The following is a 26,779-nucleotide window of genomic DNA, read 5'->3' on the forward strand; positions in this document are numbered from 1 at the left end:
TTTCCCCATCCATCCCGTCACATTCCCTCCATCATTGACACCCATGATGAGTATGAGTGACGTGTGGCTCCATAAAAGAGCGTGTTTATTCAGCGGCGTGAGTGCAGGATGTCTGCCAAAGCTGGCATATTAAGAGCTCAAGCTGGGGAAGATCCTGATTGTGCTCATCCATTAATTCCGCCTCCTAAGGCCTTCATCTTGGTTGATCTGCTATGGAAATGATCAAAGACCTGGAACCTGCTCCATGCCACACTAGCAGAGGGAAGCTGGATAAACAAAAAGCATCAACTCTTAATACCAGCTCTGTGGCTGAACTCACAATCAGCTCAGTGAGGTGTGACTGCATGCTCATTTCACAGAATCACACACAGCACATAGGAAAACGATCATGGCACACACACACACTCAAGGCCTTAAGGGATGGTGGAGAACAGACAGACATCACTCCTGGTCTCTTCATCTATTGCAAAAGTATTTTTTTGAGAACAGTTCCAATCTGAGAATGCTTAACCTGGGTCATCACGGTGACCTTGGAGTCCATTGACAACAGACATTGATTTCCACTGTGTCTGTCTCTCGCTCTCCTTCGGTGGCAGACAGGAGTCCCGCTCACCGAGCTGTCTGCAAGCGGGCTCACCAGACACACAGGTGCCCGACTGGCTTTTCAGCCACACACACACACACACACACACACACACACACACACACACACACACGAGTCTGGAAGATGTCAGCCTTGCACTGATACTGGCTGGCAGGTTCACAAATGTCATGACGGGAAAAGTGGTCCAAACAAACTCTCCACTCTTCTCCATCACCAGCTCCGCAACCAAGCCCCACCCACACGTGCTGTTCCACACAGCTCCATCACCAGCTCCGCAACCAAGCCCCACCCACACGTGCTGCTCCACACAGCTCCATCACCAGCTCCGCAACCAAGCCCCACCCACAAGTGCTGCTCCACACAGCTCCATCACCAGCTCCGCAACCAAGCCCCACCCACACGTGCTGCTCCACACAGCTCCATCACCAGCTCCGCAACCAAGCCCCACCCACACGTGCTGCTCCACACAGCTCCATCACCAGCTCAAGAACCAAGCCCCCCACCCACACGTGCTGCTCCACACAGCTCCATCACCAGCTCCGCAACCAAGCCCCACCCACACGTGCTGCTCCACACAGCTCCATCTTGCTGCGACTAAGCTGCTGTGGCACATTATGTGAAGAACATCAAGGCCTACAAAACAAGTGAAACACAAGTCCTCTAAATGGGTAGAGCAAAAAAGGGGGAAAAGTGCTAGATTACTTGTTCCAAATGAAAGAAAAGCCAAACATGCACCAATTAAGCCAACTTCAATTAAGGAGTGCTTGGGAGAAAAAAAAATGATTTCACTTCTTTTTCTCCTTGTCTCCTCTTGTAGTAACAAATAAATTACAGGCATTACCAGCCACGCGCTGGCCTTATTAAGAAGAAGGGGGCAAAGGCAATCTAATTAGCGACTCCACATAACAAAACCGGAGCTGTCTAATGAGCATTATTGAGGCACATTCCTAATAATGTAAACTGAACTCCCTCGTTTAGCCATCCTGTCCCACTCATTAGTGCCCAAGTAAAGAGAAAATAATGAGACAATAACATCATCTGAACCAGATTTAGAACAGTTCAGATATTCTAATGAATGGGGAGTAGCGTATTAGAAAGCAGCGCTGGCCTAGTTAGCGACGCGGACGCCTCCCCGCAGTCGATCCTTTAGAATGCGCATACGAAACGTGCTCATCTCTGCTACCCCCCCCCCTTCCACCCTCCCTCGTTCGCCTGCCCGCCACCCGCAGACACGTTGGGTCAGTTACTGCTTACACACACGTCAGCAACGAAGAGGCGAGCGGGAGAAAAGTGTCTAATTATTTTCCTTTAAATACGCGCATTAAGAATTCAAATATCTAATTAAGAGACTACAGGCGCCGTCAGAATTGGGCATGGGTTATTGAACACAGCGTTGGGCTGTTGCGTAATCGCTCCACACAACACTTGCTTCTGAGGTACGAGAAATGAAATATCTGCTCAGAAAAGCAGCAAATGTCTTATTACTCTTCCTATAAACTCTGGGGTATCAAACAGAATGAGAAATCGTGGTATAGTAGACAAATGAGAATCAACTGCACAGAAAAAAACGAAATGAAAGAAAAACTCTTTTATGGTCAAATTTAATGATATCACTGAGAGATGATCCAAACGGCGCCTGGTTTAATAAACGTGAACGCTGTATTGTGCATTAAAATGACACTTCTTTCCCTTTTTCAACCAGTCACCGGGAGATCTGATGACTCAGATAGGATATTAAATAAATGTTATAATGCTATGAAACAATTTGTTCATCAAAATGACCCCCTCTTCATAATAGCTTGAAATCAGGGCCATCTTTTGCGATGGTGAATTCTAATGTTGGACTACTTTTCTTCATTCCAGGTTGTCTTTTCTGCGAATTAGACAAAGCTGCATGGCAGTGACCTGTTGGCTTCTGGTGCAATAACGATCTGTGCCGATTTCAACAGCAATCCATTCCAGATTCCGTGAGCACTTTCAATAGAGATGCTCTGATGCGTTCTTGGCCTTTCTTACAGGGAAACAAATAGAGCTAATCTGAAAAATTGAATCAGTCTAACCTCTGGCCTTACCTAATCACAAGGTTGCAAGCTCAGATAGATCTGCTTTGTTCTCGCACAAAATAGATTGAAATGAATTGATCACCTTAAAAAGAAAGCCTTCATAAGAGAAGAGACTTTTACACTTTTCCCTTTCTCATTCACCCAAAGGCCTACCCTGTTTTATTCAGTGGAGACATAACTATCCGACATACAAACAGGCCTTAAAACCCACGCTGCCTCCTTGTTGCCAGGCATCAAGCAATGCAACATTGCAAGGTTAACAACCAGAGTAAGGTTAACATAAAACCACCATGTTTAACACCCCTACCCCCAGTAGTATAGGTGTTGGTCATGGTACAGCTCTACTACATACATGAATCTGCAGATGGACCTGTGGTTTGCTCACAGTCTTAAAAACACCATCTCTAAGCAGCATGAGACCCCATCGCTGTCAAAGCCAGTGGGACTCTGGGGAACCTGTGGCCAGCTAGCTCTAGCAGCTCTCCAGAAAGCCTCTTAATAAGCGCAATGATTTTTATTCCACTCCCCGCCTCTGCGTATTAAGTGCCCGTACTCCAGACATAGTGGCTGCGGCCATCCATCATCCTCACCGGTGATAAGTGACAACAATCTCCGCCGTTTTCCGGTTGGAGGTGAGACTCCTGATTACCTGGGCTCTCAGTGAACGGAGCACTTCTACAGCACCACTTAGGATCATCACACAATTATGTGTCCCCCGTGCCTCCTCAGTCTCTTTTGTGGAGAGGGGCCCCCGAATCAATGGAAGATGATGTGGAGGAGAGAAGCACTGATCAAGGCTGAAGTGGAGAAGCGTTAAAGAAAAGGGAGGACGTCACTGCTGGCTGCAAGCGAAGGCTGAATGGCAACATAACCGCCTTCCATGTCTTCACCCAGATTCAAGGGCATCTCTTTTCTTGGATGGACACAGATGCAGCACTGCACAGATCAATGAAGGTCCATCATAACAAAAAATACCTCTCTCTTCCTTTCCTTCACTGCAAACAGTGTTTCAAAAATGTGGTAAAGGGTGAGTTTAAAAGAGATGGGGAGGGGGGTGGGGGTTAACAAGACAGATGAGTATAAGGATTTAATTATCTCCGTGCCAAGACTGACGCATCTAACCTCTTTCATGTTTAGATCTCATTGGCTAAGTGGAGGTGACACGCGAGCCTAATTAAGATAGACTTGCACAGTTTGATAAAGAAATGTCACATAATTTCTGCTGGTTCTTAAGCATGTTTCAGCCCGTTTCTCACCCTGTTACACCAATTAACTATGGGAACTGAGACCGCGTGAAATTACAGCCAAAAAAAATCAGCTGCTTAACAAAAGGAATTTTGACAGTTATTGGACAGTCTGGGGCCTGGCGACAGTCTTACCTCAAACAATAATTGCATCTGTCGCTGAAAAGTCTCCAAATCGTGAGATGAAGAGGGTGACTTAGAAAAACAACAAAACAGCGAAGGAGAATTCAAGCATGAAAACCACGACCCGATGGTGACATCCTTGCTGTTACACCTGATATCCTATAATTCAACCAAAAAAATGCATCTCAAAACACACCCAGACACACACACACTCTGTGCAAACAAGGGGGGGGGTGAGAATGATTTGACAGCAAATCAGAGGACTTTTGTCACATCACAGGAGGCAGACTCACCAATGTCAGAAGACACTGATGCAGAACCAAATGCACTGGCTTCATTTTAGAAAATGACTATATCAATGCTGCAGTCGACGCTGTCGAAACATGATCTCATGTTTCTGAAAGAAAGAAAAAAGGGCCTTCTTCTGCAAAGAGCAGATGGGAGAGGAGGGGCAAATGTCTCCGAGATCAGCTTCAGTTTCTAGTATTTTCTCTGGGAAAGGATATGACGGAGAAAGCATATTCAAACTTTCCTCCAGTGAGAAAAAGCAAATACTTCCTTATAGCAGGGATCCTTATATCATAGCATACAATCAGATTAAATGTAGAACGAATAGAATACAAATCACAGAGAGGAACTTAGGTTTCCACAAGGTAATGAGCTAAATAATTACATCCTCAATGCTTTCAAGTGTGTGAATGAAACTCAGATTAGGATAAAGGTAATAACAAGTATCACATCCAACCAATTCTCAGCAGTCATTAAACATGTACATGTCATGATGCACTAAATGATGCATGGGCGTAATGGCAGGGCCCATAGGACATGTGCCCTTCAGCTGCGACTCACTGCTGAATGCGCTGGAGGGGCAGAGGAAGCAGATCCTCCAGTTTCATCTGGTGGAACTCCGGCCGCGATTCCTGGAGCTTCTTGAAGCGCCTGAAGGCTTTGTTCTTCTTGACTTGAATCTGAACATAGAAAACATGAAGACAACATTCAAGAACTGGCTTGCAAAACAAATCTTAAGCAGAAACAACCAGCATTATTGTGGGGAGAATTTACAGAACTGTGAAAAAGTCAGTACAAACTGTACAGGCCTTCAGATCTGTTCACACCAACAATGACAACGAATGATTACAGCAAAAGAGTATCGCTTTAGCTAACACGAAAGATTACAGCAAAAGAGTATCGCTTTAGCTAACATGAAAGATTACAGCAAAAGAGTATCACTTTAGCTAACATGAATGATTACAGCAAAAGAGTATCACTTTAGTTAACATGAATGATCACAGCAAAAGAGTATCACTTTAGTTAACATGAATGATCACAGCAAAAGAGTATCGCTTTAGCTAACATGAATGAAAATGTCCAGACATAAACTATAACGACAATGACACGATTGTGATCTTGACGATATTGTTCAGTCAAAGCTCTTTGTTGCTGTGGTCATCTATGACTCCATCAGCAACAAGAACAGCCCTTGATCACAACAAGTCACAGCAACACACTGGGGAACTTGCAGTTGCCTTCTTACATCCACCAGGAGTTTCCAAGGTTACACAGGATAGTCCGCCCATCGACTATCTAAAGATCGACAGATTATCAACAAACTATCTGTTGACATTCCGTTAAGTGCAATTTATGGTTAAAGTAAAGGTTAGGGGGTGGTCAGCAATTGTTCAACAAAAATCTTACATAGGCTACTGAACTTTGGATCACAGGACTGGAACCACTTCCAACCCTGATTGTGCTTTGGCCAATCTTCCTGTATTGGTTGTATTTGCCAGGTGCATTACTGGGATTTAATTGTGTATCAGAAATTGATTTCATTTTCCAGCTATCATGCCTGAAGAAATCACAGATACATGTTATGAAGGTGTGGACTGGGGGGAAATTAGGAGCTTTGCTGTTTGCTATATGGTGTTGTCATTTTTTCATGCTTTAGTTTATTATCTACAGCCACAGAGTTCTTCCAATATTTCTGAAACATTTCAAACACTTGCAATATGTTTGATCTAAGACTTGAGGTTGCCATGAATCAGAAACTCCAGATGTTGCAACATATACCAGTACCCATACCCGTCACTGATCCTTCATTTACTATTGTAGACATGGTTCAAAGAGTCTTACATTCCATCTTCGGCAGTCTATAGGTATCACCTTCTAATTTTGTTGTAATTATTAATTAATCTAAGTCAAATGTTTTGAAAAGAAACAGAAACATCAAATCACATCTGGGGTGTCCAAGTTTTTAAATCCTGAACAAATTCACCGCTCTTTTGTCTTGGGTGCCTTTTGTTGTTTTCAAAACTAAAGACCTAATGATTGATTGATTGATAGATAGATAGATAGATAGATAGATAGATAGATAGATAGATAGATATAGATAGATACTTTATTGATCCCCAGGGGAAATTCAAGAGAGAGGAGTTGAGATGACAATGAGATGACAATGAGAGGAGTTAGCAACTCAAGGCTGAAGAACTAAAAACTAAAGACCTAATGAGAGGAGTTAGCAACTCAAGGCTGAAGAACTAAAAACTAAAGACCTAATGAGAGCAGTTAGCAACTCAAGGCTGAAGAACTAAAAACTAAAGACCTAATGAGAGCAGTTAGCAACTCAAGGCTGAAGAACTAAAAAAAAAAAACAGAATTACCTGTACATTCTAAGGGGTTTCTACTGGGAATATAAATATTTATGAATTAACTTTATTGTTGTGATCTCATCAGATGGTCCTGGTAAATGGTGACACAGCTGCAGTGTATGTCTCCACAGCGATATACTGCAGCTAACAGAGGACCCCATGTGCCGGCAATTACGGTCATGTAGGCCCAGCGAACGAATCAATGCAAACGTGTGCAGCTCAGTCCGTAATCAATGGGATCAGTCAATTTGCTGCAGACACATCGTTCTTCTTAATTAAGACATTAATATCACTGAAGCTCAGGACTTCCCATAGATAAATAAGAGCAGATGTTAGCAGCACCACAGCTTCTCAGTCTCCAGTCAGAGTGTGAAAGAGCTGCAAGGTGAGGATTACTCTGTAAACAACCACCATTGGGACTCGTGGCAAACTCACGTCAACACAGGCACCCACATAGCATAGACATGAATTACTTTTCCTTTTTTAATATTTTTTGGGCTTTTTTTGCCTTTATCGTACAGGACAGTGAAGAGTGACAGGAAGCAAGTGGGAGAGAGAGATGGGGTGGGATCGGGATATGACCGCAGGTCGGATTCGAACCTGGGTCCCCGTGGGCACTCCGATCCGTATATGGTTTGAGCGCTGTAGCCTGCTGCGCCACAGCGCCCCCTTGAATTACTTTTCTTTGGGGCTAAGATCAAGGTGAAGCAGTCATGCCAAAATGGGGCTTACTATGACAAATCAGTTGACTATCCATCTATAACTGAGGAGCGACATGTTCCTAACTAACGGAAAAGCTAATTAGCACATGGATTTCCCTAGTGCTATTTCTGTTCCGCTCAATTTGATAGGAGGCTGTGGACGTACATAGAGGTGAGAGATTTAACGGTACCAGCCTGTGGTTCAGAGACAGAGAGGTTGCAGGTGTCATCTCCAGGCCTTAATCAGAGAGTGGTCTCCATTTTTATCCCTAATAGGTTTTCAAGGGACTGACATAAGACACAACACTAACCACAGTGAAAAGGAGTCATTCTGAGAGAAATGGCACATAATGGCCTAATGGGATGGGACTAATTGGAGTGGGAAAGCAATAGAGTCCATTAGCATAGATCCATGATGAATGCATATTCATGAATAAATATTGACAGCTGGTAGCATTAGTTAACTGTGATGCGGAGCCGTATTTAAATCCTCCAACTGTAAAGGAAAAACACACGAAAGGCTCCCTGTCTCCTTGACAAGTAATTATTCAAAACAATAGATCCTAATTAGACCCTTTTAATCAACCCAATGAGGAGACAAATGTACAAAAAGTAATCTGCAGCTGGGCATCAAGAATAATAATACAGACTTAGATCTCTTACCTGTAGGACTTTGTTTGCATTCTGAATGTTGTCAACATAGGTGTCGTAATGTTGTAGGTGTGAGCAGAACTGCTCAAAGCCAAGACCACATTTCCCCTGCTCCAAATGGGCCAGCAATGTCCTGGTGACAAACAGCACATTCATAAGATACATACAACAGGACCTAGTGGTGTACTTGGTGATCTTCGTAAGAACCCTGCCTGCCCTTTGGGGACATTAAAGTTGTACATGGTCTCCCCTGGCCTTCATGTAAGAGTATGACCTGGGTGAGGAGTTCACACTGCCAGTTCGTGTCTCTCTTCTCTGTAATCAGTTGAATAACACAGTTACGGCAGCCCTGCCTTATAGGTGAAAATAATGAGGAGGTTAAGCAAAGTTCAAAGGTGACAGATCCTGACACATCCAGCTGTCAGTAGTCAATCGTGAGGGGTGTCGTTTAAGGTCTGCTCCCGATGGATAATGTGTTTATTTGGGACTCAAGCAGCGGGTCTTTCCCCCATGAACACTGACGGGGCGCTTTGAGAACATGCTCACCAAGAGACAGGAACAAAACAATGGGTTTAAAGGCGGAGAGCTAATGCAGACAGGCATGCACACAGATGGAAATCAGCGAGCACGCTGACACTTGTGAAGGAGCTTATTCAACAAACCTGGAGACACTAAGAAATACACACACAGACCTGCAGGCATAGAAACAGACACATACTTTATACACACACACACACACACACACACACACACACAAAACACACACACACCTTCTCTCTAATGATGTTCCCCAAGATGTAACGTTCTTACATGCTTGAAGAGGAAGCACTTTGCTGTTGAAGTTGATTTAAATAGATTTTAATGAAGTTGCAATCCAAGGTAGACTCTGTTTGTAATAAGGCGATGCTGGCACAGCCAAGAGAGTTCTAACGAGGGCAAAGGGCAGGGAAAATTCTGTTTCCGATTTTCTCCGCCCACACAGCCAGAGGCTATTATGATAAATATAAAATGATGAAGTATATTTGTATATTTTAAGGGCAATTTCTTTCTCGGGGCGTCAGGAAGACGACAAAGATAACATTAGCATTTCTTCAGCATTATGTTAATCCACATTAATTCTTAGCAATTGCGACATCTGGGATGGGTATGGCCTCAGCCAAACAATGACAGTCTATGAAGCGTCAAGCGTGGAGAGCTAGAGCAGGAGAATACTAATTATTGTCACCAGGTTGTTAAGTAAGAACACAAACACATGGTGATGCACAACAAATATCATACAAAGAAACACACACACACACACACATACACAAGTAAAGAAAAACAGGACAACTAAAATCAGTGCAGACTATAGCATTTGGTAATATGACTCTTTTTTCCCCCGCTGACAGTGACAAGGACCGACTTCCGTCATGTGGGATATTTTTTGATCTATTTTCATACCACATTTACTCTCATTAAGAAACCCCCCAGACGCACTGTTTTGGAATATTCATCTTTCAAATACGGTTTTGATTTTGCACTACTTACTCTGTAAAGTGACAGCACTTTTAAGTTTGTTATTATGGTTTGTTATGGAGCAGTCAGGGATAATTGGGTTGCTCCTACTAGGCCTGCTCCCAACACTCCATGAACAGCCAAACGATGATGAATAGCATCGGTGTATCAATATATTCTATTTTTTCCACTTTACTGTTCAGCACTGGTTAATAAAATCACAATGTATTACACTCTGTACTACCCCCAGAGTATACAAACAAAACAGGGGATGTCAATAGCTCCTAGACCCCCCCCCCCCCCCCCCCTCCCACCACCAAGTGCTCACGCGCACCGTGATTGTAGATTCCTGGGCTTTTAACCAGGCCATGCCAGAACAGTCCATATTTTCTCTATTGTTTCTGTGGTGCCCAAGCATACTGAAGCACTGTGGTGAAACTTCATTGCTTTAACACTTACATCTTGGAAATAAAATTATAGTATTATTTTATTACTAACAGACAGAAACCACCCCTAAAGTATTGGCATGAACATATATGAAGACAAAAATATCTATTTTTGGACAGGCCATTGCTCAAATTGGATGGGTGCTTCAGTAAGAATGCATCAAAGAGGAGCAAAGCTCTAGATCCCAATGATTTTTTTTTATCATCAGTCAAGCACAACCATTTCTGAGTGAATCCAAATTGAAAGGGTGCCATTGGGCCTCATCCTCACTTCCCTGCCACCCCGAGCACCACCACCACCACCTCACGGCTCCAATAGCTGATCATAATGATGATACATGGTGATAGGTTTCCAATTTAACCAATACATCAGACTTGGAGATTCCACTCTCCATCTTCATTGTGGAGAGCAGCATAAGGATGCCTGTCAGTCTTGCACTGATGGAAGCCTTAGGGAGCCACTGTGATTCATTATTCAAACTGTAAATAATTTTCAATCAGCCAGCCGGTGATAAAGCCCTGCTTGGCTGTTCCAAAGACTATGTAAAACTCTGATCAGAAGCTCTGCTCCTCAAAACGGTGCAGAAACGCATGCTGGGGTGATGTCAAGGTTGATGAGGTAGACCTCGCTCTCGCCAAAATTATGCCTTTCCAAAAACAGCAAAAAGAAACTCATTGGGCAGTCAATGGCAAATCCAGCAGGCACTTTGATTTAATGCGGCCAAGCTAGAGCCTGTTTGCAGATTTGTTTTCTCTAGAGCCACTGAGAGCTAGGAGATGGGAGCTGCTCGTTTGCCAGTAACTATTTGCTCAGATGTGTGCGGCTCGAGCGCATCAGAACGCATGATGCCTCATCAGAACTCGGCGCCAGAGCCAGCTCATCCACAGCACTCTGATGAGCCTCCCATTAACCAGCATGGACTTCTGGACACCTGCGCGTTCATTTGCTGTTTGTTTTTCCACAGGCCGGCTCGTGCAGATCAATGCCAAGGCTACACTTGAGGCCGGTTTTGTTATTTCATCTGCTCCTTCTCGTTTCGCCCCATCTCGGGCTTTTCCTTTGCAGCTTCTGTTGCACTGGCCGGCCGGCCGCAAACCAAACTTCCCTCGAGCTGAGAGTCTACAGGCCCAGAGACTGGGCCTCATGAATTAGTACTAAGGCTCCACCATTAAAAGAGTAAGCTTTAACCCAGGCACATTGATTTCTGAAGCCTGTCAAACTGACCCTCCACAAAAAAGGGAGTTCTAAAGAGGTTGCAATAGATGAGCGTGTCGAATCCATAAACAGGTCGGAGGTTTTCTGTGTTTTTCAACCGCATTTACAAAATAATCTTTAGTAAACAGAGCAAATAGACAGGGAGGCTTTAGGAATAACACTTCCCTAAAGCAAGCTGAAAACATTCCAAAAAGCCTTTGGAAGAGGTCAGCTATGTTTTTTGATTCGTGCTCAGCATTGATTCTCAGTCCAATTTGTATGAATAACACAGGACAAGAAAAGCCAGACAATCTCCAAGTTGATCTCAAACTTTGTTCTCATACCAGACACTTATTAATTGCCCCCCCACCCCCACCCTCTTCACGGCTTATGTAGTTAATTATTTAAAAGCACACTTACTGGTTTACCAAATGAATGGATTTAATTGAACTGAAGATGCTCTCTCTAATGTCCTGCCTCAGGGTTCCTTTGGCCTTCAAAATCTCCACAAAGTACTGTAGAGAGAAGAGGAACAGAAGGAGGAGAAAATTAAATCTTTTTCCGAACCTCTTGTGTGTGGCTCTTCATCTTCCAGAGCCAGACACCTTATATAGATACCCTTGAAACAAAGAGAGAAAGAGGTCTTAAGAGAGGGGAGAGAATTCTACATGGCTGACATCTCAATTACCCTTAACAACTTAGTGTGGTGTGTGGAGTTTAGCTACTTCAGCATTACCAGGGGGACCGGATGGGGGTGGGGTGGCCAAGCAAAGCATGGAATATGTAATTTCTCACAAATTGGGTTTGCTTTAGATAATCAAACGATTAATTAATATGACACATATGCAAAGCTATACCAAGAGGTGTGGGTGGGAGTATGATAAGTGTCATGCAGTGCATCACAAGGTACATTAATTAAAGAATGAGTAAACAACATCAATGTAAACAACTATCAATCCTCTGAATTTATGTGAAAATTATTTGTATATAATTATATATTTTATATTATATAAAATCACTAATAGGTCATAGAGGACACCACACAAAGCTGTGAACATGGGTGTGATTCAGTTGGAAGATGAACACAATCACATAGAAAAACACTGACAGCTTATAAGCATGAGGTTGTTGGTCGCATCCAAATCGTAATCAAGTGACCATTGGCTACTGTGCTCACTGTGTGAGTCCTAATATCTCAGGAGACATCCACTGACCGTGGTGACCAGCTCCAGTTGCTCACAGTAGCGCTGCTCAGTCTGGACGAGCTCCCGGCCGGCGCAGCTCCTCTTCTTCTCCCAGCGCTCCCTCTGCTCCTGGATGCTGCGGGCACCGGTGAGGCCGGACGGGTGTGGGCTCGGGGCGAAGCTCATGGCTGCTGGAGACTGAGACCACAGGACAGACAAACAGGCTGATCTCAGATCAGAAAGGGTTGCAGAACACACACATAGCTCATATTTTTTTTTTTAGTCATTTTGATCGAAACTCAGCCCATTCTGATATGGGAATCATTAGTTACAAACCCTGTATTAGATTTTTGTCTGTGTACCAGTTCTCACTCAATGCCCCAGAATCATTTCTGCATTGCGCTACTGATGGCAAAAAATGAAGATGATGCGGTATCAGGTGAATATACTGGCTACTCTTTCTGACAAATATATAAACAACATCTAGACATGGGTTAAGAAACAGGGTAGGGACAGAACCACCATGATCTCAAAGCAAGTAAACACACAGAAATCAAAAGCCCATGTGAGCTTGTGGAAAACAATTACACCACACCATGCACTGCAGCCGTTCCCACGAGCCCCATGCATGATTCACAGAGCAGTGCTCAGTCCGCATTGCTCTTTGGTTTATCAGCATAAACCCCGGCCCCACACCACCCCTGCTCACCCCTCCACCCCACCGCAACCTCCACCACCTCCCTGCCGCTGCCGCAGTCTGTGCTGTATGCTGTCCCTCTACTCAGGGGTGTCCTCCCTGCACTGCCTCATTAGTGTCATCTCTAATAGAGCAGTGGGGCTATGGAGTGGGCCGAGACCACCGCTTTAGCAGCAATTAACCCCTGTCCGGCCCCGCGGGAGCCTTGCGTCAAGCGCCCGCTAACACACTGTAAACAAGCCAGTCTGATCAACGCCAACAAGCAGGGAGGAGGGGGTCAGGAAGAAAGGTCCCTCTCTACACTGAATGACAAGATGGCTGACATCAGAAGCCTCTTATTCTTGCTTTTTGTGCCATGGCTAGTGGCTGACTGCTTAAGACAGAAGCAAAAACACAGGATACTATGGCTGGGGTATTCCCTTCTTGTATAATTATTACTAAAATAGCTTGAGTATTCCTCTCTTGTATAATTTGCATATTACTTTAAAACAATTAACTGAGCAGGTCTGCTTGACACCATTTAAAGGAGGCAAGAGTAGATTGCATTTTCAAATATTCATTCTGGTGTGAATAATGTACTAATATCCAAAGATAATCTGAAAGCATAATGCAAATCATCATGAACACCATACTATAATTTATTATAGTGTCCCCCACCCCCCAGTTCTACATACTGCATCTTTAAGTAGGCTACTTTTGCTCTGTAATAAACCAATGCAAAACATTGCTGATGGTCAAAATGACTACACTGACTAAACAAAACACAAGCAGCATTCAACTCTCATCAGTGCCCTTTTGAGTCTTGAGTGCTGATCTTTCAGTGTTTCTTTATTCATCCATCATGATAAAAGGGAACTCAATGATGTACCAGCTCCTACACACATTTGAAATGTAGGCTAGTGTTGCCACTTAGGCCAAGTCTGTGGATATACCTATAGCCTGCATTTGGTTTATTATTCTGACAAACATTCACAAAGCGGACATTTAGAAAGTCAAAGCATTCTTGTGTTGTTTTCTGCAACTCCTGAAAACAGTCTGATCTCAGAGTGGATATGCCAAAGTGGGTTGTATAATTCATCTCTACATGTATGGGAAATGGAGACACAACGATGTAGGGCATTCATTTAGCAGAAGGTAGAACGCATACACAAACACAGAACGAGATGTTAGGCTACTCATCACACAACATTAGTCGGTAAGTTCCCCCGCACATATGCTCGTTCAACCATCAAGCTAACACGGTAGTGAGACGATAATAAATGGTCAACAGACGAAGTTTGAATACAAAAAAGGCTCATTAACACTAGGCGACTAACTAAACTTACCCACCGTTACAAGTAACCAATCAGAGCAACAGAGTGTATCACTACATATATTGTAACAAAATCATCGTGGCGTGTTTTGCTCCTCACAGTTGGTAACAATCAGCGTTGACACACATACTAGGGTGAAAAGAAATATCGTAATGCTAGAACTATTATTGACTGTTTTAGTCGTGATAAATTGCCTCATCATAACCCTCTCCTTGCTAACGCTGCAGTGCTAACAAACCAACATTTAGTCGCGTAAGCTCTCGCACAGGCGTTGCAAACTTGAGGATTTTTCGTCATTGTAGCCATAAATACTAGCCTACATCCTAAAAAGACACCTCAATCACAGTTTGCCCAATTCTAATTGATTGCATTTGTGTAGATTCTTTATGTTTGCGAACAAACTGACCTGTCTTGCCTTTCAAAATTGAATCCAAGCGGGCTTTTCAGTTTTTCCGGGTTTACGTCAAACACCATTGGCTATTTCTCGAGACCTCGGGGAAGGAAACCAAAGGGAACATCGAAACCGCCCAGCCCACTAGTGTGACGATGGCGCTCCCTGGGAAGCACACAACTCCCTCTCGAAGCACAGCAGTTAGGTGACAGTGTTTGCAAGCAAGTAATAATATCAGTTGTATATGATAATATATTGTATCCTGGAATAGTATCATAGAAAGTGCAATGGGACATGGATATATTAGCCTATGTATCTCTATGTATGTCTAACCACTGTGATAGTCAGCAACATTTTAAACCATGCTGTTGCCTTTCTGTGTCAGTGAAAATCCATGTTTTGTTTTTTTGAAAAAGTTTAGCCTTTTTTACTGTTTTGCCTTCAAAGTTATTTACCATCTAGCTGGAAAAGAACATTCTTGTAGTGACTTTTGCTCTGCAGGAGTCTATAAGGGGAATTTATACTCTAGATGATACATCTTAGGAAATGAAGGAAAGAGAAAACATATCTCAGCAAATCTGTGCTAATTATGAAAATGAGTGGGTAAGATGAAAGTGATGCCCCCTGATCAGGCGTGGAACAGTAATAGCCCTAACTCCTCAAAGACAGTCCCTTGCAGATGAACAAATCCGTGTGGACCATGGACCACGCAAGTATAGGTATTAACTTAGCTTTCATTCCCCCCGCCTCACAACCTCTGCAAGTGCTTGAGTGCTCCATGATTGTGCACAGCAGGAACACTGACATCTAGTGTTGTTTGGACTCTGATTCTTTTGAAATAATGGCCACAGCCTTAAAATCTCCTTGAACACGAGCACGCAAGTTCCCATAAAACCTTTGTCAGCGTCTCACTTTTTTTTCTGCCAAGTGAGTTGTTTGTGTCAGATGTCTGTGTGAAAGAAAACATGACGTCGCTCTTAATTAATCTTAACACATCAATAATCAATATTCATGAAAATAAACCACATGATAGGCACAAACAAAAAAAACAGCACAAAACATAACAATGATAAACATATTAAGAATTACATATTTTATGGCAGTTAAAAAACAGCCAAATCTGGTGCAATTGTACATAGTACAGATTGTAATCAGCTTATATTGTATGTGTTAATTATCTGACCTTTGTATTAAACTTTGAAAGTATTATGTGGAAACATACTCTGTGTTGTATCTGTTGCATTGTTACAGAGGGAACATTACTCAAAGGCAAGCAGTATTGTGAAGTGTGGCGTCCCCTCAATGGTAAGCAGCACTGTAGTTTATGCATTGCTTGCTTGCAGCTCTGTTTGTGCAACAGTGGTACATGACAGACTGAAAGAAGAGGATGATGTTTTTATGTAAATGAAAGGAATCAGCACTCCAAACACATGGATACATTATTTTGGATTAATTAGATCATCACAAATACATGTGATAGCTTCTCCCAAGAATATGATAAGCATGTTTGAGTAGATTTTGAACTGCCTTAATGTAGTCAACACACAATAAACAGGCATTCACAAACACTGGCTGCACACAAGAGGGGATGAGCAGCCGTGGCCTACTGGGTAGCGCTTCGGACTTGTAACCGGAGGGTTGCCGGTTCGAACCCCGACCAGTAGGAATGGCTGAAGTGCCCTTGAGCAAGGCACCTAACCCCTCACTGCTCCCCGAGCGCCGCTGTAGCAGGCAGCTCACTGCGTCGGGATTAGAGCTTCACCTTCACCTCACTGTGTGTTCACTGTGTGCTGAGTGTTTCACTAGTTCATGGATTGGGATAAATGCAGAGACCAAATTTCCCTAACGAGATTAAAAGAGTATACTGTATATACTTACTTATACCAGAATCCTCCATAGAAACGCCAATTTTTTGTTTGTAACGCCAATATGGCCGTTGTCTACACATATCCCACCCCTTCCTCGGCAAAACGTCGACATGTGAATACATTGAGCCAATCATGTGGTGTGATGTGAATACATTGAGCCAATCATATGGTGCGTTGTGAAGACATCTTCCCAATCATGTGTTGTGAACTCGCCGCTGGAGCAAGATTGGTGTCGTGAAGCCTTGCACACGCGCATTTCTGCTGAATAGGATGCCCGATGAGTGGCCAAAAAGCGTTGCTATATGACCGCCAAGTGGAGGGACTTGCCTAAAAGGACTTTGCTTATACTAATACATATGAAAAGCTTAAAGAATAAAATAAATCAGTAACTGAAGAACCTTGTGTAACTCCTGGAGTGAGTGATACTATTGGTCCATTATACTGACTATCCATATTACCCATATTAAGTGACATCTTTATCAGATGGCCACTAAGTACTATAAAGTGAACATAGCAAAGAATTTGCACTACAGTATCTCCATACTGATAAAAAGCATGTTTAATTAGTATCTCATTAAAATGTATGATGATTTTGGTTGGCCCATTCTTTATTGTTTTTTTATTATTATTTTATTGTGTTTCTAGAGAATTTGGTATTATAATAATTGGCCCCTAAACAGACCTGTGCAAATTAGGCCCCTTTTTGCCTGTAGGCTATTGAGGCATGAACAGTAAGAGACGCTACAGACAAAGGGCCCTTTTTACCTGAGGAAAGGAAAAAGAATGTATGAGTGTCAATAATCTACACAAGTAAAGCAACTCTCCCAAGGCTTTTCAGGCCTGTGGTGCATTATTCATGTTCACCGTTGCCAGAGGACTCTTAATTGACCCTTGCTCCTTGCTAAAACTTCATGAGATGAAAGAATGCAATGTTTTGTAATTCAACTTTTGAGTCCATCTCACTCCAATCCAATAGTATTGGATTCCAGGTCATGCATTATTCAAAACATGAGGGGTTACCTTGGCTTGAAGATGTCATGAAGAACTATGCCTAAAGTCTAGAACAAGGTGAATCATGTACCCACAGACAGAAAGGAGCATCATCATAATAAACAGTGCACAGAGTCAGGCGGCAGGTGATGAAACCTATCCTAATGGAGAAAAACTCATTTCCCACAATTTTGTCTTTAAAGCCAGCAATGCTCCGTCATGTCATCTAAAACAACACCACCCATAATTGTATCACATGTAACCTTAACCATAGGTGTTAAAAGAAGGGGAATGTTCTGGTCACATTTCTTTCAGAAAATCATTGTTTCCCTTTAAGAAAGTAGGACTTGTTGGTTTTAATTAATGTGAATTTTGATATGTTCAGGGTGTTATAGCAGTTGTTTCAGCATTCTCTGGGGTAGCATCTCCAGGCTGAGAGAGGCTAACCCCTTTTAGCCTCTAATTACTGATCCACCTAGAAGCTGTGCTGTCATACCTCCACTGGACTTCTGCGCAAGTACTCACAACTTTCCGAAAGTTAAACCTTTAATTATATGGCCATAACAGCAAGTAATAGATTAAGCCATGGAATGGAAATGAAGTTGTGGACAGAGGTGAACAAACAAACAAACCCCAAAGATTATGGCAAACAATACAAATGGAGGGAAGCTCTGCCCGGGATTTTCAAAAGCAATTTGCAGTAATTGCCTGTGGTCTACCTTTGGTGGCCTTGATTAAAGCTCTCAATCAGCCTCCACAACCTGGCACTCCATACTTGTCAGTGTTCTGTATGTTTGAAAATGGTGAGCTCATTAAAGTGAAATGACTGTTTGGCCCTGGGAAAAATAATCACACGGAAACAAATAGACACACGCACAAAAATTGAATGACACTCCAGTGGTAGAGGACCATTGAACAAGCGTTGTGTTGGCAAAACCCAGTGGTTTTCATGGATAATGATAAACTGTCATGGCTGCAATTACGGCAAGCAGCGGATGGGAGGGTTTTATGCGTGTCAATGAGGTTTGCTCCTAATTGACGATAGGGGACAGTAGCTCACTCGAAGGCTGTCACTCAAACATCAAGCGTCAGAAAGAGTTGCTATTGCTATTTGTGTGCATGAGGTAACATTGGGGAATTGTTGAGAGCTGTCCATGCAGTACATGGAGGTCCGCTGCTCTCTCTATAGTATTGTTCCTCCCAGTTATATATGCAAACAGGAGGAGATGATATAATGATCTCCAGTCCATGCACTGTGCAGTGGCTGTCAGTCTCTCAATGGAGAAACGATTGAAAGTGAAACCAGTGCTGAGGGAACGCCACCCTGCAGTCTACTGCCAGGAAGTGTTTAAGCTCATGGACTGAGTGGGACTTTACATTCAACTGTTGGCCTTGCCATTAGAGGAATCATTTGTTAAAGAATTCAGTAAAGATCAGAGTTATCACTAATAGGTGCGGTGACTTTAAACGTACATCTTCTTTATACACTGGGGAATGTGTTATTGTGTGTGTCTTACTGAGATGGACACAGGGCTGGCATTGCTGTTTGAGGAGCTTAACCAGTGCACAGACCTTTAGGATTCTACTGAAGTCAACCGTGACTGCCAATGAGAACAAACACAAGCTGCAAATTCCTTTTCATTGCAACCTTATTTTTAGCTTTCTTTTATCTCATCATAATTGTTTTATCCTCTAGAGGTATTTTGCCTTTTATTTCAAAGTGATTGCATGCAAAGAAGGTTTGAGAGTGTCTTGTTGCTTATTTCATTTGTACATATTATTAGCTCTCTGCTGTTCCTGAAATGTCAGTTTTAATTACTGCAATTCATTCTCCTTTGAACGTGATTGCACGATACATTGCAGCACCACCAACACAATGCCACCTATAATATGCAGTGGAGAATCCTGGTGAATAGAGCAATGCATGTTTTGGATACTATAACCAAGTTATGTTGGTGTTATTAGGTCATGTGTGGCCAAAGATATGACTCCCTGCTATGCTATAACTCCCAATAGTCAGTTGTTGGTATATTGGTTGGTATATTCCGGTCTTACTCAAAACTACTGCGACTAACATCATTTTAGTACCCAAAGAAAGTTTATCCTTCCAAATGGAAGTTTGGTTATCCAAATATAGATCCCAAATGCTTGGACAAATGCATACTGTATGTGTCGTCAGATTGCATGATCAACATGAAGAGCTAAATGAGAATTTATTGTCCAAATGTGGGCTAATGTTCCACCAGGTTGCTGAAATACTGGAGATATCTGTGGGTGACTGCATCCACCCATCCACCCTCACTTTGAAAAGCACGGGAAGTTTCCATGTCCTAGTATGCCCATCCTGTGGCATCCACATTCAAGAATGTGTTGACAGCATTGAAGTGTGTGCTGGGTCAGTTTCGTTATCATCTCAGATCTCGTTTGGAGAATTACCCTCCCACTCCATTTCCTGAATACGCAGCCAGAACCAAGGTGCTTTACTCTCCTAATGATTCCTCCCTGTCTCGGAGTATCTCCCCACAGCTAAATCCCACTACGGGCTCCGTGCCTTTAAACTCAGCAGAAAGCCTATTTACCAGCAAATTAAAGCGCTGCATCGCCATGGCACCGGATTCTGTGCATTCGGAAAAACAGGGCAATTACTTGGAAAGAGTTTGCCAAGGGAATAGTCCTCATCGCATGAGAGTGGGTGCAAGACTTGCAAGCAGTCACAAATTTGAGGTTTACATACACAGACACAAAAGCTGTGCGTACACTCACACACAAACCTCTCTCTCTCTCTCTCTCACACACACACACACACAGGGAGAGAGAGACACACACAAATGTGCACAGAGTAATATATGGAGAGAGAGGCAATGTGAATATCAGTTTGTATAGACAACTTTAACAATTAAAGCAACATAAATTGTACAGCCCCAAACCCAGGCACAGGGATAGGGAGCGGGGGAAAGCCTTGCAGGTTCATTACATCATGGGTGGAAAGAAGCCGCTCCCGGTGCATGCGTGGCCACGGATGGCCGGGCTCCAGTGGGGATTACTTTGTTGTCTTTGTTTAGGGTGTAGACTGGTGGGCCCATGGGACAAGATGGAAGCGGGAGGATTGGTGAGGGGGGGTAGAGAAGGGAGGAAGTGGGAGCTTCATCTTTCCGACTTCGTGTTTCTCCATCCCTCTCTCCTCCGGGCCAAGCGCTGCAGCGCAGCTAAGAAGCTTCTAGAAGGCAGGACGTGCAAAAAGCCGTTTCCCAGTGTGCATTCCCTTTGGAATGCCTTGCCTTGGGATTGACTCCAAAGTGGAGGCAATGATGGGGATACCAGTCACTCAGGGACTGATCTTACAGCGTATGTGCTGTATCTGAGTTTTAAAAGTAAAAGTTTTGCTATTTGATTGAGTGTGGAAGTTCTTTATGAATATGCTCAGAATTACTACTGTTTCTCCTTATTTGTCCTGAGCAGATGTCATGGAGTTTGTGTAGGAACACGAAACACTCTTGTTAAGACGTTACAATTCTTTACCTTCACATTTGAATGAATTGGGCTGTGTGCCTTAATTTCTATAATCTTTTTTTTTTTCATTTTCTACGAAAAACATAACGATGGAACAAGTCATGGCCTTAAATATCAGACAATGTCACATCTCCTGTATAATTACTCGGTCTGAATGCTACTGTTACTCTTTAGATTTAAAACTACCTTCCACCACAAAACGCTGAATATGCTCACAATAGACCGGCACAGAAATCAAATTTAGTTTGACTGAAAAGATATGCTTAAAAGTGATGAGCTTTAGACTAAGGCTTTCTTTACAACACAACTAAGTGGATTTTTACCATGACTGCCTGTAAAAGTGAATTCCTTTGTGCTTGCATCGTTGGCCTTGCTGTCCCTTTAGTTGCTATGCCATTGACTCAAATTATATATCTGGTAACCCATGTGCCCCCCGTTCAGATAGCTTTTGACTGCAATAAATTGCCTTCTGAATTTCCCCCTCATAAATGGCTCTTAAATCGAGATCTTGAGTGGTCTGATGATGTTTTAATTGTAACTCTCAGAATGTATTAGCCATGACCTACAGGCTTTTTGTGGCAGCTTCCATTCAATATGTATGTGTGTTCCGACACCTTAGGGTTTAAAAAGGTTAATTAACCTCTGGTGGTAGACCTTTCCTGTGCACTTAACTTGGTCTATGTCCTGATAGTGCCATTAACCCATGCCCTGGCCCTTTCACCTGCTCTATCATTACACATATAAAACCCATTAAAACTTCCCATTGATTTTTTTAGACTTATACTTTTTGAAAAGCTTGTTAGCATTTTTCATGTTCTGGGAGGTGAATGCCACATTTTGAATGTGGGCAGGAAGAATTACAAATAAAAGTTCTTAATAGGTGGCCAACTTCCATTTGCATGTCCAAATAAGTGGCTTTTCATATCAGATGATGACGGCATCTACAAAATGATCTGTTCTGTTGGAGCTGCATATTTTTAAGTTGTGTACGATCATCTGGCTTTTTCATTTTATTAAATGCAAAGTGTAATTGACAGCTATGGAGTAACAATTCAGGATACAGAAATGACAACACTAGGCATGGACTCCTCACAACTGGCTATGTCTTAATTAGACTGACTGGAACGTGCTCCAGCAGTAAGGTGTGAGTTTCCAAATGAAGACAGAGTGCAGATCAGTGTGATGGAGAAGCAGAGGCATAACAGGCGTGGCATCCCAGTTAACAGAAGCCACACAGAAACCCTTGCTCTGCCTAAAACAATAAAGCACAATTAGTGTGGGAGAGCTGGGGCTTGCTGTTTGTTCTGTTATCTAGGCAACAGCATTGATTAGCACTTCAGCAGTCTCTGAATTAATGAAGTAAAAGCTCCAATGAACTCCAAATCATCAGTGCCCATGCAGGTGTTTCAGAGAGATTGAGCCTGAAAATGGGGGGCACAGGTGCAAAGAAACCCTCACACACCACATGCACAATCACACCACCCGACATTTGAGGTATCTCTAGAGTAATCACTGAAATTGACAGGGTTCCAGTTTATGTAACTTTGAACTAACTAACTAGTGAATTGCTTTTGCCAGTTGTTGTTGAAATTCAAATCCGTCCCATTTGAATGAGTAATTCTGTCTTTGGGAAACAACTAAGATGCAAACATGCCTGAACTAAATTTATAATCCATTCATAATAAGTAGTGGTTCTCTTGTATGTGCCCCAAGAAAAGACTGTCCCTTTCAATGGCCAAAACCTAATGACTACCCCTTTGAAGGGAATTCAAAAGACTCTGGGATCCCTACCAAACCAGCAGGTGACTCCTAAAACTGCAAAAGCAACAGCTGGATACAGCTCCCTGCATCTATATTGGCTATTGATGTCAACTTAATGCAGTGTTCTGCAAGCAATGCCAAGGACAAAAGACAAGCGCTGCCATTAATTGCAGCCTCTGCCTGTGTGGAGGAATAGATGTGTGGAGGAATAGATGTGTGGAGGAATAGATGTGTGGAGGAATAGATGAGTGGAGGAATAGATGTGTGGAGGAATAGATGTGTGGAGGAATAGATGTGTGGAGGAATAGATGTGTGGAGGAATAGATGTGTGGAGGAATAGATGTGTGGAGGAATAGATGTGTGGAGGAATAGATGAGTGGAGGAATAGATGTGTGGAGGAATAGATGAGTGGAGGAATAGATGTGTGGAGGAATAGATGAGTGGAGGAATAGATGTGTGGAGGAATAGATGAGCGGGAACAAAGAGGAACTCCAAAAAAAGGTATAAGATGAAGTTAAATTAAAGGGAACATTTCAACAGTGAAACTGAGGATTAGTAAAACAAAAGGCAAACAAAGGGTTTGGCTATCATACAGAGGATTCTAAGTCTTTCTTTTTTCATGGACATTAAAGCAGTACAGTCCTGTTCAGGTATTCTGTGAGTGCTAATGCCAACATCACAGGTTCCTAAAAAAAAAGACTTTTAAATACCACCTTTCCCTGGCCACTTCTGTGTGAGTGGACTCTGCTTGACCAGCCTTTAAATCTGGAGAGTCTGCTTGAGATTTCAGCGGCCGCCCTCGTTTGCTTTTTTGCGCGCGTTAATTCCAGGCACACACAGCCTGTAACAATGTGACAGGTGGGACGCGCGGCAAGACAGCGAGCTCGTGAAGGTTGACTCTCATTAGGCCCACAAAAGCCCCACCGACAGGCACTTGCAGCTGCTGCACCTTCATCTGCACCTGCATGGAGACACTAGAAGAGGCGGAGGCAGAGAGAAAGAGAGAGAGAAAGAGAAAGAGAGAGAGAAAGAGAGAGAGGGAGAGAGAGAGAGAGAGAGGGTTTTCGGGTGAGTGGTAGAGAGAACGCTCTTTAAGTCTGCTTAGAGTCTTGATTTCTGCCCAACAGAATCAGCAGGGAAACATCCTATCCGCAACCACCTAGCAGACCTAACCCCTGTGTGGAACGGCCCTGACGCACTGCGCGCGCCATACCATGCATTTTATATTCTCTAATCCCAATTAAAGTCCAGAAGGAGAAAGAGAGGAAGAATCAAAAGGAAAGCTGTCCCAGAGATGAGCCGAGGGGTGGGGTGTGTGTGTGTGTGTGTGTGTGTGTGTGTGTGTGTGTGTGTGTGTGTGTGTGTGTGTGTGTGTGTGGTGATGGTGGGGGGTGAACCAATTATTTTGAAGGGTATTAAGTCATCAGATTTACTTTTATCTTGATTGCATTGTGGAAGTCGTGCATAATTAAAAGGGGGAGCTTATTAGGAAAAGATGATTAGGCAAATTACACAGGTGTCGAATGCATTTTTCATGATGAATTTTGCTGGGACAATCCTGTATTTCCATCTGTTCTGCTCCTATCAGAACGTCACTACTGGGGGAATTAATGTGACGGCACAATAAGGGGCAGACTGAGGACCAGCAGAAGCGCAAAAATAAAAGAGTAAATAAGACTTCGGGGCTCACACAGCAATAAACATAAACAGGGAATTAACATTTTTAGAAACAGCACAATCATCACCAGGTTTATGGCTAATTTGCTGAAATAGCTCGGTTTAATGGACACAAGACCTCGGTTTTATGACCGTTCTGCGCAAAGCCCCACTTTGTCCATCATTCAAATGTGTACATCAATATACTGAGCTCATTCTCAGGGTACCACAGGTTTGTGGTCTTTTGTAGTTATAATTAAGACAGTGCTTCCATTTGGCCTCCCTCAGGGACCAAAGGTGAGGGAGCGTCTGCAATCTCCAATTTCTTTGCCGCCTCGTCTGTTTAATGGCAATCAATTGAAAGGCAGTGTGACGCTGGTGCTCAGCATCAGCTCTTAAACTCACTTCACCTGGATTACTTCATTTTTGCAGAGCACAAGCCCTGCAGTTGTAAATTGAATGAAAAAAATACATGACAAATAATGAATATATATTTATTATGAGTGTCTGCTGTCACTTTTTACGCATTTTATTTAGTTTTAAACCAGTAGTTCGTATTTTATAGTAAGTTAATCCCAGGGACCAAGATTTCTCTATTCCCTTCATTTTGGCTGCCTTGCTTTTCATGGCCCAGTCCTCCCCCCGTTTCCCAGTTCCCCAAGGACCACTTCAAGGACCTCTTCTGATCATTAGGCACACACATGGTTTTGATTCTCACCTCCTGCACCTGTGCTACTGGTGACTCCTTATCAGGGATTCCTGCTCCTCCACTCTCTCCTTCTCTGTGGGCTAGTCATTAATGCTCTCTGCTCACTCCACGTTCCTCAGTCAAGTACAGCAGCCCAGATGTTTGGCCAAAGTCTGTTCTACACGTTGTTTAAATTGGTCTCAAGTTATGGGCCACAGTGGAATCCAATTTGAGCTGTGCTTAACTTACATTTATCTAACCCCTCATGTTATTAGCAATTGGATACGGCTGAGAATTCGATAATTTGTTCCATGGCAGGGTCTGAGAAAGAAATGATTCTGTTATGCAGTTCACTAAGAGCCTAATTGATAGTACTCCATTACCTCTGAGTGACCACAGATGAAACAGAGTTATGATACCAATGTCAATGACAGACAGAGAGCGTTTGATAGATGGATGAATGGACAGACGTGTGATCAGAGAGTGGAAATTGGACCTGGCTTGTGTCTCTTGGCACCCACTGAGGGTGGTGGCAAGCTTGGTAAACACCCTGATGCCATTCCCATTTCATTTTCCGCAAAGCATGAAATTAAAGCTATTTATAGCCTGGCTGATAATTACATTATAGTTATTCCGTCGTGATTAGATTTCTGGTTTTTATGATACAATGTCACAGTTTTAATTAAAATGTCTCTCAAGCAACCTAGTCAGCCAAATGGACTGTTTGCTCATATGCGCTCACTGGGCACTCCTGAAGCTTTGAGGGCCGCAGCAGTCTACATACCAATTCTGATGTACCCAAGAAGACAGAGACTGAATGAACAAGTTACATTTCAGTTATTTAAACCCATTGGTGGGGTTTAAATGTTTGTATATTTGGAAAACCTAACATTTGTTGGACATCTTGCGAATGGTTGTATAAACATACACATTACATTACTAATGCAGTCCATTTTTGTAAGGTCATGTATTATAAAAACGTATCAAATATTATAATAGAAATGCATACAATACATTTTTGAAAATTCCATCAATTGTATCACATATATCAAAAATGTCTTGATATGATAATGACATAAGTCACTGTCGGTTGAAAGACTGAATGCACTGCTAATGAGAATCCAACTCCTTGAGTGTCGTACAGTAGGAAAGTTAACAACTCATGCTTGCAGTAATGCAGGGGAAGTAGACCCAAAAACGTAGCCCCTAGGTATTCTGCTCTGAGACCAGTCTTAGGGCGAAGAAAGAACTAGGCAACACCCACTAAATAATTGATAGCTGATATATCCTCAATAATAAATAGCTGGTTAATAAAATATGCTTGCTTGTCTTGATTAAGGTGTGCGTATTCCCCTCCCCTGATGCCAACACGCCTTTGATACATGCATCTATGTGTGTGCAGTCCTTCTTCCTCTCCGCATTTCCAACATTTCCACTTTGTGTAACACACTTGAAAAGGGAACGCTTCTTGGCTAGAGGGATGTTGTACAGAAATGAGCCAAAGAAACGTTTCGCCGAAGGCACTGACTCAGGGCATTGTCAGAAGCTGAGGCCA

General features: G+C 42.9%; 1 protein-coding gene across 1 annotated transcript in view; it reads right to left on the minus strand.

Moving 5' to 3' along the window:
• Positions 1 to 14,929, minus strand: part of arhgef39 (Rho guanine nucleotide exchange factor (GEF) 39) — a 28,183-nt gene extending 13,254 nt beyond the window's left edge. The window contains exons 1-5 of the mRNA XM_048267292.1: positions 14,767 to 14,929; positions 12,381 to 12,548; positions 11,587 to 11,681; positions 8,044 to 8,164; positions 4,884 to 5,002 (exon numbers count right to left, since the gene is read on the minus strand). Of these exons, the coding sequence (XP_048123249.1) occupies positions 4,884 to 5,002; positions 8,044 to 8,164; positions 11,587 to 11,681; positions 12,381 to 12,536 (491 nt within the window). The 5' untranslated portion in view covers positions 12,537 to 12,548; positions 14,767 to 14,929. The remainder of the gene's footprint in view (positions 1 to 4,883; positions 5,003 to 8,043; positions 8,165 to 11,586; positions 11,682 to 12,380; positions 12,549 to 14,766) is intronic.
• Positions 14,930 to 26,779: the final 11,850 nt, after the last annotated feature.

Source organism: Alosa alosa, chromosome 17, assembly GCF_017589495.1.
Source record: "Alosa alosa isolate M-15738 ecotype Scorff River chromosome 17, AALO_Geno_1.1, whole genome shotgun sequence".
Lineage (NCBI taxonomy): Eukaryota > Metazoa > Chordata > Actinopteri > Clupeiformes > Clupeidae > Alosa > Alosa alosa.